Genomic DNA, 15,819 nt, shown 5'->3' with positions numbered 1-15,819 from the left:
TTTACATTTCCACGTGTTGTATCTAATAAATTACAGAGCAGATTATTTCTATTGCTTCACAGTCACCATCTTCTGCTTTAGGAAAATTTGATGACAATTTTTAGCTTTGCTTCTGATTAATCTTTGGTTGTGTCAGGCCCCTAGTTCACACTGATAACTGAGATGATTCAGTTATCTTCAGATTGATCAGTTCATAGAACTATACTAACCCTACACAGTGGATTAGTTATCATTTATATATCACTTATCTGCTTTGAGATAATCATCACAGAACTTGCCATTTCTCTTTCTCTCTGGCGTTTTTAAATATTATCTATCTTGTGAGACTAGCGTCTCTATTTTTTTTTCTTTTTCTTTTGGCTGCACCGTGTGGCTTGTGGGATATTAGTTCCCCAACCAGAGACTGAACTTGTTGGGCCCTTGGCAGTGAAAACACTGTGTCCTAACCACAGAACCACCAGATAATTTCCCCCAAGTAGTGTCCTTACTGTTTAGAAATGCAATCAGTTAATTAAAAGTACTCTCTAAACACATTTCTGGACATTTAAGGACACTCTTCTAGCAATATAGATTTAATTTACTTGTTTTTAGAACTTCATGTAAATAGAAGGCTACAGTATAAGCTGTGTTGTATTATATACATTAATTCATAAGGTATAGTTGGCTGTAACAATACACTAAAACAGGGAAGGGGTGAAAGGAGAGGTCTACTTGCAGTGTATGCAGCAACTGTGTACTATTTACTGCTTTTACGAAGCCTTACTCACAGTGATTTAGGCTCTTCCATATAAAATGTGCTCATGTTTGGGGAAAAAAATAGTATGAGAATATTCTAAAGGTAATTTTGGGTTTATTGACCTCCAGTGTCAATAAACTAAATGTAAAGTAGACACCAAGAGGGTAGGAATTAGAAATGAAAAGGATTTTCAATAGATAGTTTTGTTTCATACTGGAAAAAGAAATTAAAATAGAAAACCTTAAACACTTCTCCTTTCCTTTTGTTCCAACTCAAAATCTCTATACAGATAAGTTCTTGTTTTGTGGAAATACAGAATACAATGTATTAAAAACAAAAAATTATATTATTCTTCTACCATATTTTATCCAGACCAGCCATCGGAGATTTCTCCTGCATCATCTACTTAAATGGTAGAAGTGGACTTCCCCATAGAGTTCACTGCAACTGTTGTGGTATCTTTTTACTCAAAGGTATTGGCAAATGAACTGTAATTTATATGACTGGTTTGATGAAGATGTTTCAATGGGAACAATACTTAGAGTAAGCAAGCCATGAACAGTAATACCTGATTGTTTCCGATGATCTGAAAAACAGATTTTCCCAAATCATAAACAGAAATATGTATGTGCTTTTCCTCAGCATTTTGAAATTTTTAAGAAACATTAGAAGATATCCCAAATGCCATCTTCACAAGACGATGCATCAAAGCCGACTGTTACTGACCATCATATTTAAGTTTTATTCATTTTTGCCATCTTTTGTATTTTTTATTTACCTCATAGCCTGTGTGATCCCTATGGTGTGACTTCAGAAAAAGAGCACAGTTCTTTGCCAGATAGAATACAAGTTGCATAGGTCAATAATGTAACTATATCATTCTTACTGAATTCACGATAGTATAACCCATCATGTATGTAGACACAAAGACAAATACATAAGTTAGGAAGAAGTTTGTCTATTTCCTGAGGTTACTCCATGAGAACAAGATTGGTCATGTTATAAAGTTTGAAGTCCTTTCTGATGCATTTTCTACAATGGGTGAAATAATGTAGGTACAATTACATTTAATTTGGTCAGTGCAGTGACACTGTTTTCCAGTTTTAGCTATAGGTGTGTATAACAAAGTATACATTCAAAACATTCTAAAAGAGAATGAATGGATGGTTGACTTCACAAGAAGAGTATTCTTAATCATGAGATCCTAGAAGTCCACATAAACATAGAAGTCAAAATTTTTACAGTTTGCTAATAATAAAATAGTAATGTTTATAATGACATCAGACACATTAATTAAGGGGCTTCCTGGGTGGCTCAGATGGTAAGGAATCCACCTGCAATGCAGGAGACCCCAGTTTGACCCCTCGGCTGGGAAGGTCCCCTGGAGAAGGGGTGGGCTGCCCACTCCAGGATTCTTGGGCTTCCCTGGGGGCTCAGATGGTGAAGAATCTGCCTGCAATGTGGGAGACCTGGGTGTGATCCCTGGGTTGGGAAGATCCCCTGGAGGAGAACATGGCAACCCACTCCAGTATTAGGGCTTCCCAGCTGGCACTAGTGGTAAAGAACCCTCCTGCCAATGCAGGAGAGGTAAGAGATGCAGGTCCAGTCCCTGGGTGGGGAAGATCTCTGGAGAAGGCAATGGCAGGCCACTCGAGTATTCTTGCCTGGAGGATCCCATGGACAGGAGCCTGGAGGGGTACAGTCCATGGGGTCGGAAAGAGTCAGAAACAACTGAAGTGACTTAGCACACATTAATTAAGATAAAAAATATAACTAAACGCAAAGTTATTTTTTACTTGCAGAATATTTTAGAAAAAAATATTTGGTTAAAAGCTCTCTATTTTTGATATTGGTATGAGAGCCTGTTTCAGTTTACATATTGTTTGTAACAGGAGTCCCCAACCTCAAGAATCTAACACCTGATATCTGAGGTGGAGCTGATGTAATAATGATAGAAATAAAGTTCACAATAAATGTAATGCATTTGAATTATCCCAAAATCATTCCCCTGTCCAGGTCTGTGGGGGGAGAGGGGGGTTGTTTTCCGTGAACCTGGTTCCCAGTGCCAAAAATGTTAGGGATTGCTGGTTTATAAGCTAGAAAATTATCATAATTCAAGCATTTTTACCTCAGTAACTGTATGTATAGTAGCTTGCGTGCTTTTCTTGCTTTGAGGTATGGTTGTCCTTTTGCCTTACAAGCCATCTTTCTCCTCTTTCCCAAACTTGGCTAACTGTTTTCTAAAGACTTAGTTCACACATTACCTAATTTAGATTTTTCTACTTTCTGGATTGTGTTAATTGTCCCTTCTCTGTACCTTGATTGCCTCTCGTGCATTGCATTTGGCATGTTGATTTGTGATCATTTGGTTTTTTCTCCCAGCAGTATAAATTCCCGATAGAGGAGGCACATATTTTATTTCTGTGTCTCCAGTGCTTAACTCAGTACTTGAAACAGCAGTTGCTCACTTTTTTTGTTATTCTGGTTGTATAAATAAAAGAAGGTAAAGGAATTATTGTATAAAAAATTTTGAAAAATGGTGCATGGATTCTACTTTTAAAGAAAATCTGAAAACCAGAAAGGCTGTATATTCACTACTATATATTCATTTCATATAGCAGGTGATGTTTTATTTCTTGATTTAGGTGTTTACTGTTGGCAGAATTTGTGCTGAGCGAACCAGAATTTACCATAAACTGAAACATTTTAAATTCGAGCTGTACCAAGAGTGTTGCTCCATTGCAAAGACAGAAGAGGTTGAGGATGAACAGGTTAAAGAAACAGTGAAAAGAATTTTCAATCAGTCAAGAAACAGTGGCTGGATTAGAGAGGTAAGGTGAATATAGAAGAACCATTTCATTCAGTAGGTTCTGGAGCCTACTACTGATCAGCGAAAGGATGTGAATTATGAGAATAGAAGACAGTGACTTTTAAAAGAGAACCTCTCCTGCTCTCCCTGTCTTTGTATTTTCTCTTCTTCCACCCATTCCTTCCACGCTTATCATTGTCGTACCCTGAATAGGTGCCCTGATGTTCTAAGCATTCACTTAGCTCATCAGATGAATTTTAATCAGGAGTAATACAGTCCTTTAATGAAGGACCTCTGTCCTTTCACTTTTATGTATGTGTGGTTTTCCTTACATATATATTAAGTCCCTTTATTTTCTTTGACAAAGTATAGGACTCACCTCTGCTTGTCTGCTTCCTATCTTTAGAACAGTTCTTGTGACCTGAGAGTGAAGAAGCCTCTGATGCCAGTCTGAGGAAAGGATCTCGGCTGCCAGTTCTAATACCACCCACATCCTCTTCTTGAGGACATGGGACTGAGCAGTGAGCACTCTAACTGAAGATCAAGGGGAATGCAGAGGTTTCAGGCCACGGCACTGATTTTGATTCCCCCATATCCTGTTGATCACTAAATTTGATATCAAGGATAAAGTGGGGATTTTGAAGAGTGCACTGGATTCCCGAAGATCTGCTGGCAGCTCATAAGCTCTGGTCTACTCACAGAGCTTTTAGAATTGTTATGGTACATGGAAAGAATGCAAGGATGCTAACATGATTGCAGTCTTCTAAAGCAAGTCTAGTTACATGACTGTATAAGAGAGAACAGATAGGAGATTTTCAGGTATTGACTCAGATAGGAGTTGATACTCAGATCAACAGTATATTTAATCTTAAAAAAAAAAAGCCTGGGTTATTTATATCATCGGGAAATTTGTAAAAGAGGAAAATAAAAAGAGCTTAGAGAATAAACTTAGGAGCCAAGGGAAAGAAAATGAGAACAAACAAAACAGGAACTTCTTAGGACGTGACATGTTCCACAGGGGTGTCCTGGGCCGGAGAATGACATCAAGATTGGTTTCCCTTTTGACAGTTATCCACCCACCACAAACCACCAGCCGGGGATCTCCTTGCCTGCTCCCCACATCTTGACCCTTCAGTCGTCTTGCTTTCATTTTACTCTCTTCAGCTTTGTATCTTTTACTTTGCTTCCAGTTCTCTCTCTCACTCACAGTTCTTTCCTCCCTATCCGTCTCTCTGCATTTTCATTTGCTGTGGGGAAGAGCCATCACTTATCCAGTAAGTCCCAACTTCGTTTTCCTCAGTGACATGAAATTCTTAAGTGCATGAAATTCAATGCATTTATTGATGCATTGAACTGTTAACCAACCCTTTAGTGGAGTTAAAAGACCTTTGGGACACCAGTTAAAAGAATTATGTACTAGGTGTAGCAAAATCACCCTGCATTGTATATACTATATAATAATTTTTATATATGGGAAAGAACATTAAACTTCTTACAGAAAAAAGTAAAAGCATTTCCAAATCATATACCTTAGAGAAAGCTTAACAAAGTTTGTGACAACAGAAGGGACCTGCAAGAAGAAAAAGATTCTTAAGAAAGCCAAGAGTCACATTATGCTTTAAAAAATAACACAGCATTGGGCGTTGAAAGTATTTCAGGATGGTGCATATTTAGGACAACATGCATATTTTTTCACATAAAATACCAAAGAACTTCATTTTCTTTTTGAGAGCTCTCCTACTTTAAAAATATTTATCAGTAGATATTCTCAAAAGATTTCCTAGAAACCAAAGAAGTTTATTAGCCAGTGTAAGCCCATAGGTAGCTTTTTGTGCAGCGATTAAAGTGCAGAATTCACCAGATGCCCTGGCATTTCTCCACATCACCCCGCCGCCCCGTCAGATGTGTTTGCCTTTGAGTAGTAGCACTGCCCGCGCTCCTGCGGTGCACGCCCTCCTCTTGGCCGCAGCTCTCCTGAACCTTGAGAATACCTGGGCTCTGTGCTCCTTGAGTGGCGCATCCACGCCTCTCTCTGCCCTTAGCGCTCAGTTACCATGTGAGCCTCCGCTCTCACACTGTACGAACTCTGTTCCTGTCTGTCCCCCCAGCTTGTTTCACACCTCGCTTTTTCCCTTACCTGCCTCTTCTTCCTCCAGGCATTTTTCTTCCATTATCTTGGGATCTCTCAGAATTTCTTCCCAAAGACCTGCCAACTAGAATGACTTCATTCTTCTTATTCTTCCTCCTAACAGTTGAACTAGGAGATCTGATTTTAACCTAACGATATTAAAAGGATAGGAGCAATTCAAGTGTAAGAAAAGATGGAATGATAGGAAAATTATGATAAAATCAAAATATATAACATATAATAGTAATAACATGCCTCATTCTAAATTGGAAGTGAAGAACATAATGTCATATGCCACTGGCAAATGCTGACAAACAATTTTTCTTTGAGAGTACCTTTGATGGTGGGACTTCCAGGGCAGTTGAAGACAGGATTGTTGGGATAGGGTAGTGAACACATAACACCAGGAAGTGAAAAAAGTATGTCCATAGGAACATCAGGTCTCAGTCCCTATCACCATAAACGTCAGAGTTATCAACATCGTCTCTCCTTTTATTGGAAGCAGAAGAAGAGCTCATAAGGAGAGTTAAGAAACTATTAGGTCAGTTCATCTCCTCAGCGGAAGGAAGCACTTGAACTCTGTCAACCTTGAAATCTCCAAACCGTCCCAGCTCCTCTCTCCTCTTGTCCGGCCCTGGTCTTTACTCTCCATCGTCATTGCTGTCACTCAGATTTAGGCCTTCATTACCTAAATTATTATAGTAGACTCATGACTAGCTGCCAAACCATTCTAGACTGGATGTTTTACCCTTTAAAAAAAACATATATATATACACCTCAGATTGTGTCAGTTTCCTGCCCTAACACCTTTGGCAGCTTTCCATTGCCTGTCACATTATTGCTAAACTCTATAACCTAACATTTCATACTTTTTATTCTCTGACCACCTCTTTGGTTCAGTCTTCTCAGTTCCCCTGGAAAACCTCGAACTGCAGTCAAACTCCGTACTTTTCTGTTGTCACTGTTTTGTGGACTTCTGTCTCCTAGAGAAAACTCTCCACCAGATGGTCGCCTACCAAGTCTTTTTCCCTAGGATAGCTCAAACGCCACTCTTCCTGGTCACCTCAGCTAACCATAACCCCTCTTCCGAACCCTCACAGCAGTGTCTATACTTCTTTATGCCCCTTGTTATTGGTTGTCGTTGGTGAACTCTGTTCTCCTTAGAGGCAGGGAATGCAATGGAAAGGGCATGGCAATCCACTCCAGTGTTCTTCCCTGGAAAATCCCATGGATGGAGGAGCCTGGCGGGCTACAGTCCATAGGGCCGCAAAGAGTCAGACATGACTGAAGCAACTTAGCATGCATGCATGCATTAGCAAAGTATTTGATATATGTTATGTGTTAAACAAATTTTTATTGAATAAGTTATTTGAAGTTGATACACTTCTACTACAAATATGATAATAGAAAACTTATAATTTATCAGACAGTTATGAAGTTAATAATAATGTTCATTTTGATCTCTTACCAATGCTTTCTATGAATTAGAAATGCTTATTTGAAATTGAGTCCCTGTTTATAATAAAAAGATATTTGTTCATGATTGCCATGAAATAAACTTGTTACTATTTGTCTGTAGATTCAAAAGGCCTAGTTTATCTTCACTGCTTTGAGTAAAATAACTAGCTTTTTTATTGTATACACAGAAATATGAACAACTTCAAGAATATCTCAATTTTGCGGATTACTTTCAAGATGAGAAGTTTGACTGAATTTTAACACATTTCCTTCAGAGAAGATTTTGTAAATTCCTGTAAATGTGAAGATCACAAGTCTTGTTTCTCTGTATCATGTGACATATTTATATATTTTATGTATAGCTTCATGGCAAAATTGGAGAAGGAAATGGCAACCCACTCCAGTACTCTTGCCTGGAAAATCCCATGGACCGAGGAGCCTAGTAGGCTACAGTCCATGGGGTCACAAAGAGTCGGACACGACTGAGCAACTGCACTGCACTTCATGGCAAAATGTCTTGTGTGAAACATGTTTATCTTAATTTCCATGAAACAACATTCTGCAGTCTAATAAAACTTTTATCTACTGTACATAGAAAACACAAGCCTAACTTTTAAGTGTATTTTAAAGTTATATAACAATGCCTTTATATCAGATGACTATCAAGTGAATGAGCTGTTCATGTCCTGTCAGTTTATTAGAAAACCATGTTTTTTAAAAATGTATTTAGATTAACATCTATGTGCATTCCTGCCCAGATCTGCTTATTACCCTTCTGCAGTATTAAATGGTCTTCACTAACATATTTTTTACTGCCATCATTATCTAAATCAGTGGGCCATGGAAGAAGCCTCAGTGTTATGTTCAACTAAATTCTCTGGCATTACAATCAGACTATAGCTTACCCATTCCAAGTAGAGGAATGCTTTTTTCCCTTTTACAAAGTTTTCCTTACAAATATATTTCAGGCCTGCAAAGTCTTCCAATCCTTACATTCAGGAATAATTTCACGATACGTATTTGCATAGGTCATAACGTTCTTTCTTTTTCCTGTCCAATTTTGTCTACAGGTACATGAATAAGATGTATTTTATTTATTTTTATCCATTACTCTTCCCCTAAAAGTATTTACTAGGATCAGAAGAATTCAGAGAGACAAATTCTGCCAAAAATAGTTTAAAGTCACATTTTGGCATCTACATTGCTTCTAAATTGCACTTCTAAATTTTCCCTTAATATAATAAAGTAAAATGGTTTCAGAATGAACAAATGGACCCTGGCTATTCTGTATCTTTAATTCTTAAAAGTGCTGTTCTGTTAGGGTCTAGTTCCTTGTGAATTTTAGATCCTTGTTTCTTCAGGTGTCAGTTGAGCTTTGCTTCATCTATTATGTGGTTCATGGAATGGTCTTCATTATATACATTAAAAATTGCATTGTATTAAGTCCTTACATAGAGATTTAATATTTTCTACAATTAATTTTCCAGTATTATCCCTATTACAATTGTAAACAAAACAGGTAGAAAGAACTTATAAAGTTGCAAAAATACTGCTGCTGACTTTTCATGTGAAGAGTGCATACCTTTTTAAAAAGTATGAAATAGAAATTTTAAATCACACATCTATTCGTATTCTTACTTGTCTGTTATATGGAAATAATCCTTAGCTATATGAAGGTACAGTTGAAAGTTGAAGATATAGTGATAGTATCCAAAAAGATATATGGCAGAGTTTAGAGAAAAAGTGATGGCCAGTTGGGAAGGGTGAAGATCGTGAATGATTTGTCAAAAAAGAAGTCCAGGGAAAACAAAAGAATGATCTCTAAAGTATCTCTGAAGACCTCAGGAGCATCATTTCTCATATGTGACACTACAGGCAAGTTTGAACCAACTGAGGAGTGAACGTACCAACTGACCGTTAAAAATATTTATCTATTCTTATAAATAGCATTCACTTAATTTATAAAAATGAAAGCACTAATGACTTTAAGGACTTTTTATGGCAGCTGACTCAGTCCCTAGGTCATGCCTCTTGTTGACTTGAAACATTTTTCTTGTTAGAACAGTATTCTGACTGTTGATCAGGAAATGCTGATAAGTAGTTTTGCTGATGTCTGAGGTCACTGCAACGGAGCAAGCTTCTTCAGTAGGTGTTTGGAGAGTACAAGCGACTTTTTTGTACATGATTACACCAAAAGAACTGCAAAGAGACAGGCTGTCAGGAAATGAGAATTAGCATGGATCAGGGGGCCAAAAGCAAGTGGTCTAAAAGAAAACAATGTTGAAAAATCGGAATTAACTTTAGTAGGTATTATGAGGTACTGTATTATTTTATCATCATCATCTTTGATAGCACTGATTCTATATAACAAAAAATAGTTTGTAAGCTTACAAGTCTCCTATCTATGAACTTTTGAGATCTTGACATTTATCACTATGGCATTAAATGCTTTATGTTAGGTAGCTATGAACAGTAAAGATGATGAAGACAGATGGACAAATGAACTAATGCTTTAAAAAAATTGGTAGGGCTCTTATAAAAGCTTTAGGGATAAAAGAGGAAACAGTTCCATAAAAGGGGAAGAGAAGGAAAAAAAGTTTATTTTATTGGCAGCTGGACGTAATTGAGCATATTTTCTCACTTGTCTGCTCTCATACTCAGATGAGTAGTTCTATTCACTACTCGTTTCTTGGAGGTATTATAGGACTTGCTTAGACTCCAGCATGTTGATTGAGGTGTAACTGCAGCCCTTGAGCTATTCTGGGTATAGTCTGGTTTCCCTGTAACTCTTTTCACCCTTGATACTGAGGCAGCAAGTCCAGTGGTTAAGAAAGGATAGGTTTGAAATTAGGCTTGAGTTCGAGTCCTGATCTGTTGTTACTTCCTAGTTAAATAGTTTATTTTCAATAAGCCTCAGTTTCCTCATTTATAAATGGGGTTAATAATTTCTCTCCCTCAGGATTGTTGGTCGATTGAGGGAGATACATGCAAAGTACTGTGCCTGAAACAGTGACTAAATAAATAGTAGTGACGTGAGTGGAAACGAGGATGTGGATGATAATGATGTCAGCTTGAAATGAAATGGCTGTAAAGGGCAAATGTGCACAAAAGATGCTGTAAAGGAGTGTCCTACATCACTAGAATATAGTAGGAAAATTTATTAAATTGTTGCTGGACAAGTTTTTAAGGTGTGTCCTTGTCTAGCTTAGAAATAAAAGTTTACATCATTTAGAAATAGCAGCTTTGACCAAAAACTGTTAATCAAAGTCATGCTACTGCAGGACTGTAGAGTGAACAGTAAGTTTAAATTTATTGAAGTGTTTCTCTTTTATCAAATATGATTGCTGAATATAAAGTGCTGATAGTAACAGAAGATAATGTCTAATGAATACACCTTTTTAAAAACCAAGTCTAAAATGATCAGAACTCCTTCACATTTTAATGACACCTCATGAGAGAGTTCTCCTTTCAGATTTGCATACCTTAAAAAGATATTTCTGCCTTTCTCCATGAGTGGTGAGGAACAGCCTTGGAAGGGACAGACAGCAGTATGTTCCAATGAAAAGTAAAAAGTTACATTCCATCAGAATGCAGTTGTCCCAAATTCCAAAATAACATTCTAGAATTCGTGAAAATGAACTAATGTAAGCAAGCCTATCAAGAACTAAACTGTAGATAAATCCAGGCTTAAAATGTTTGCAGTGATCTTATTCATTTCTATCCACAGCTCAATTTGAAGCAGGATCTTGTAACAGATGCCAGAGGTGGTTTAAATTAAAGCCCCATTGCTTGACACCTCAAATCCAAATGACTTCCAAATGAGCATAACAGACTATATGGTCCTGACTAGAGTAATACTGTGCTCACTTTATTTTATCCTCCATAACTGGTAATCAGCAGAATCCAACATACATTTTGAGAGCTTAAAGGTAGAATTATCTGAAGATGAGACAACTGTGTGTGTCAGAGATCTATTTGTTTTGTGTTAGTGAACTTCTTGAAACTGGACTGCTGCATAATGATTTTCCTTGTTATATATGTAAACAGACTACCGTGAAGGCCCCAGATCTTGCATTAGGTTTGTCATAGGGAATCTTGTATTTTCAGAAAAGTCTTTGTTTTTTTTTGTTTTTTTTTTCCTTTCTGAGAACTGATATGTGTAATGTCATCGTGGTAGCATGTTTTATTCTTGCTGATTTGCTTGTAATCACCCAGATTGACTTAGCCAGAGACAGACAAAACAGGCGAGCAGGTAGACAGACACTCGCCTGCCCTGTAGGAGCTAACGATGTAATTTCTTCTCTGCACCCACTCCTCTGTTTCCCCAATACGCACACACCCTACGCCTCCCTTTCTGACACCCAGGAACATTTCCTCCGTGCTCACCCAGCTCTCGCTAGCGTGCCCAGGGGTGTCAAAGACAACATACTGAAAAATGAAAGTGATATCCTCGGGGGGGGTGGGGGAGGAGCGTAACGGAGGTCTGGTAGGGAAAATACATCCCCTGGCCGGGAATTTCTGCACCATTTCGGGCTGGTGAAGTAGTCGGGTAGAGGTTGGGGAATTTCCCCAACGTCCCCCCCCTCTCCTGCCCGAGCCGAGCCGGAGTGCGAGCTGCGCGCGCCGACGCCGAGATGCGCAGGCTTCGGGATCCTCCACTTCTTGCCGCTGGGAGGCCCTCTGCGTTCCCCTTTCCCCGCGCCGGCCGCCTCGCTCGCCCGTGCAGTGGCACCCGCCTTCCACCAGGGAGCCTCGGGCGAGCGCTCCCCCGCCCTCCGCCCCCCACCCCCCTGCAGCTCGCTGGCTCTCTCTTTCTCCCTCTGTCTCACTCTCTCTCTTTCTCTCCCTCTCCTATCGGAGCACAATGAAAGCCTGTGTATCGCCGTGACTCCGGGCGGCGGAGCCAGTGTCAGCCCAGCGGCGAACAACAGACGGGAAAAAGAGAAAGGAAAAGACCGGCTACTTTCTTTTCCATCTCTAAAAGCGGAGCAATCCAAGAGATAGAACCACATTGCTTATTGCGAGTCCAGACCCTCAGATCCACTGGCCGGGGATGGAATGTACAAAAGTGGACAGAAAAGTGGCTGGACATGACTCGGTGCAATTTGCTGGAAGTTTGTAAGTTTGACCATCGTTTGTAAATTACTCTCGGAAGAGTTTGTCTCTCTTGATACTGTATTAGAATCGAGCCGGGGGTGAGGACTAGAAACGTAAGCGGGAAAGAAGAAAAAAAAAAAATGTGTTGAAGGATCTCTCTCTCAGTGGCTAGTGACTTCAGACTGCTTTCATTTAAGGCTGGGAAACCTTAGAGGGAATGAGGATTTTACCGGTGATTGGATTAGCTGAAGAAAAAAGCATGGTCCAGAAGTCCAGTTACTGACATTAACAATTGAAAAGCTGTCTCCCTCTTTGGGGAGAAGACCACATCCTACAGCACCCCCAAAGAGGAGAAAACACCGGAGCAAAAGGAAAGGGGGGGGGGGGGATTAAAAGCCAAAAGACAGTCTCTGTTTGATTTTTGTACGTTTTGAACATTGACTTCAAAAAGCTTCTGAAACAGCACTTTAAAAAAAAAAATTGAGGAAAAGTAAAGGCCGTGGGTTACAGAGACCATGGCAGATATGGGTTTCTCTGCAGAAACATCCCCATAAAAGAATCTTCGGAAACAACGAGGCGAGGGGGGAGTCCAGCTCTCTGTAATACCTCTCACAATTCCCTTTGCTGTCTGTTCCTGTCTCTTGCTTGACAATCCCTGAATTCTTGCTCTAACCCCCAGATCGTGTGTTTACAAAGTACCCAGTGGCTCTTGTCAGCTTGCTGAGTTGGGGGGGCGGGGGGAATCCCCACTAACTCTCTCCAACTTCTCCAGAGCTGTCAGATACAATTAGAGCAAGCTGATCAGGGCTTGTTTCCAACTTATCCCTCTGCCATTGGTTTCTATTCTCTCTCCTCACCCTCTTTTTACTCACTCCCCTCCCCCATTCCTTCTCCACTACGCCCCCCCAGCGCCCCCAGCCTCTGCAGACCCCTATTCATGTGGTCCTGAGCATTGAGCGCACGTTGTCAAAGGCAGACTTGCCTGTGCTAACCAGCCGTAGCCTCCCACCACCTCACCATCCCACAGGCAGCCGTCATTGTGTCCAGGAAGATGGGGGACACAGCGCCCCCGCAGGCCCCCACGGGAGGGCTGGGGGGGGCCCCCGGGGCGGGGCTCCTGGGAGGGGGCTCGGTCACCCCGAGAGTGCACAGTGCCATCGTGGAGCGCCTTCGAGCGCGCATCGCCGTCTGCCGCCAGCACCACCTGAGCTGTGAAGGCCGCTACGAGCGGGGCAGGGCCGAGAGCTCGGACCGGGAGAGAGAGAGTACCCTGCAGCTCCTGAGCCTCGTGCAGCACGGCCAGGGGGCCAGGAAGGCCGGCAAGCACGCCAAGGCCACGGCCTCCACCGCGCCCGCCACAGCGGCCCCGCCGGCGCCCGCCGCCCCTCCGCCGGCGCCCCCGACGGCAGCGCCCGCGGCCCCGGCGCCGCCGCCGGACTACCGTCACCACCAGCAGCACCTGCGGAGCAGCGGCAGCAGTGGTGGCAGCGGTGGGATCGACGGCGAGCAGCAGCCACAGCCGCCGGCCTCCGCCCCGGGGGACCAGAGGAACTCGGCCCTCATTGCGGTAAGACCCCTGGTTTTCTCCTCGTTCCGGCGGCGGTCCCGTGGCCTTCGGTCAGGGCGGACGCTGGCCTCGGCCTGATGCCAAGTGGACGACAGTGCGGGGGGCCCCGGGCCCTCCTGACCACCCCAAAGGCCGCTGGGCGGCCGGTTGGTGCCGTGTTGTTAAACCTTCTTCGTCACGTGCTGCGGTTGCGTATGCGTTGGTGTCCTTCCACCTGTAGAGTAATTCTTAAGGGATGAGAAACTTGAGTTTTCCAGAGTTTTCTCTGGGGTCCGCAGACTGCAGAAGAGTTGGCCCCAAGCGGCAAGATCTGAGCCACTGAAGAAGGCCTTGCCTCAAGGAGCCTCTCACTTTGGCAGGCCAGGGCTGATTAGGCCCGACAAGTCACACTTAGCCTGAAAGCGTTTGTTTAGCAGCCAGTCCAGCTGACCTTTAGCCAAGCCTTTTCCTTCTTGTCCCATTTCCCTTTCCTTCTTTGAAGTGGCCCCTTCTCCTTGGTCAAGAGAACACAAGTGGTCATCCCTAACAGAGCAAGTTCCCTGAGCGCCGCCTCACTCAAAAACTCGGGGAATTCTCCCCAAGACGTGTGAGGGAATGTTTCTGAGAGGCCTGCTCCCTGGTTTCTTCCAGACTCCCCCACTGTCCCCACCTAGCTTCTTTCCGCAGGCACTGCAATCAGAGAGTGCTGACTTGCAGCCTTCACTGAAGTGTGCAGGCGCCAAGGGGCTGTTTCGTTTGTCCTCCTAGAAAGTGCCTTGTCCTCTGCCACTCCTGGCGACAGAGTACCCTACCTGAGAGTTGTGATTCGGTTTCTGGCTGGAAGTTCTTCCTCAGAGGCGCAGACACACCCCACCCCAGAGGGAGTAGCCGTTGACTCATTGGTTCCTGTGCCAGTCCTGGTCGGGTGATCGCCGGCTTGTGCGGGCTTTCCCCGCAAAGCTGCTGGGGCCCTGGCCTCTGGGTAGAAGGTGGAGCCCCGCGGCCCTGTGACCCTGCAAGCTTCCTCCGTTTCTGCGTTCCTTGGGGCTTCGGAAGTCCTGTGTCCACTCGCAGAACAGCTCCCACGTGCCCAAGCCAGCCCTAATGAAAGTCAGCAACAGGAAATGGCCAGCCAAGCTGAAATGTCCTCAAAAAGCCCAAAGGAGAGGAAGGCACTAAGTCGAGCTCTTTCTTGGAGGGGGCTTGAGAAGGAGCTCTGGGGAGAGGGCATCCCCTAGCCAGGCCGCTGGATGCTTCTCTGTGGCTTCTCCTTATCCTTGGCCTGGGTCGTGAAGTTTCTAGAAAGCCTGGGGGCTGAATTGGTTCTGTTCTGTTCCACCACACACACATTTTGCCTGGGATGCCTAGAACTGCAACTTCCTGGTGCCAATTCCAGACGAGAGATAACAGCTAACAGTTAAACTGCTCAATGTTTGTTGTTTTATCCTTGGATACAGTTAGCCCGTGGGGTTATTTCATGCTTTCAGGCCTAATTTCCATTCCTTTCCACCTGCTGTATCCTCACCTCTCTCTGGAATTCCCTGCGACAGCAATGGGAGTTTGTTTCGTGAAAGAAAGATGCTGGGGGTGGGGGGAGCGGGTAAAGAATCACTCGAATGGAAAGAAGAATGAGGTTTGTATGTGTCTGTGTCACTGGCATTTGTGGCCAAAAGCATCTAAATGCCTTGATTGTCCTCAGTAAATTTATAATCTGTCTGCAAGTCTCCCAATAATACAGCCTTGTATGCTTCACAGTCTCCTGGTAAGTGTTTCTGGGGTGATACAGGGAACTAGGCACCCAGCCCCAGAGAAGACAGACCTCTGTCCTGGGTGCCAAGCCTGGATGTGGCCTTCACATCCCAGCGGCTGCAAGGAAGGTGTCTGCTTATGGCCTTGTTCTCTCGGTTTTTTTGCTCTCATCCCACTTGGAAGGAAGCTGAGGCTGTCTCTTTTTCTTGGGGTTTTGGGGATGCGAAATGAAACCAACTTCAGTGGCGACTGTAACTTTATGACAGCAGTGTCCGTGCCGGCAGCGTCTGGCCTCT

General features: G+C 42.7%; 2 protein-coding genes across 9 annotated transcripts in view; both read left to right on the top strand.

The window, feature by feature from the left end:
• The window catches only part of CCDC82 (coiled-coil domain containing 82), a 31,760-nt gene extending 23,179 nt beyond the window's left edge, over positions 1–8,581 (top strand). For 5 of the 8 annotated variants that reach the window (XM_020891899.2, XM_020891902.2, XM_070473660.1 and 2 more), the window contains 2 exons: positions 3,382–3,567; positions 7,320–8,581. In XM_020891899.2, the coding sequence (XP_020747558.2) occupies positions 3,382–3,567; positions 7,320–7,385 (252 nt within the window). In that variant the 3' untranslated portion in view covers positions 7,386–8,581. Of the gene's footprint in view, positions 1–1,108; positions 1,210–3,381; positions 3,568–3,951; positions 7,261–7,319 lie in introns of those variants that run through there. The other 3 variants (XR_002313594.2, XM_020891903.2, XM_070473661.1) reach the window with 3 other exon arrangements.
• Positions 8,582–12,442: 3,861 nt separating this feature from the next.
• MAML2 (mastermind like transcriptional coactivator 2) overlaps positions 12,443–15,819 on the top strand; it is a 392,770-nt gene continuing 389,393 nt past the window's right edge. The window contains exon 1 of the mRNA XM_070473659.1: positions 12,443–13,795. Within this exon, the coding sequence (XP_070329760.1) occupies positions 13,280–13,795 (516 nt within the window). The 5' untranslated portion in view covers positions 12,443–13,279. The remainder of the gene's footprint in view (positions 13,796–15,819) is intronic.

This window comes from Odocoileus virginianus, chromosome 10 (genome assembly GCF_023699985.2).
Source record: "Odocoileus virginianus isolate 20LAN1187 ecotype Illinois chromosome 10, Ovbor_1.2, whole genome shotgun sequence".
In the NCBI taxonomy this organism is placed as follows: domain Eukaryota; kingdom Metazoa; phylum Chordata; class Mammalia; order Artiodactyla; family Cervidae; genus Odocoileus; species Odocoileus virginianus.
This window is presented reverse-complemented; position numbering and strand designations above follow the sequence as displayed.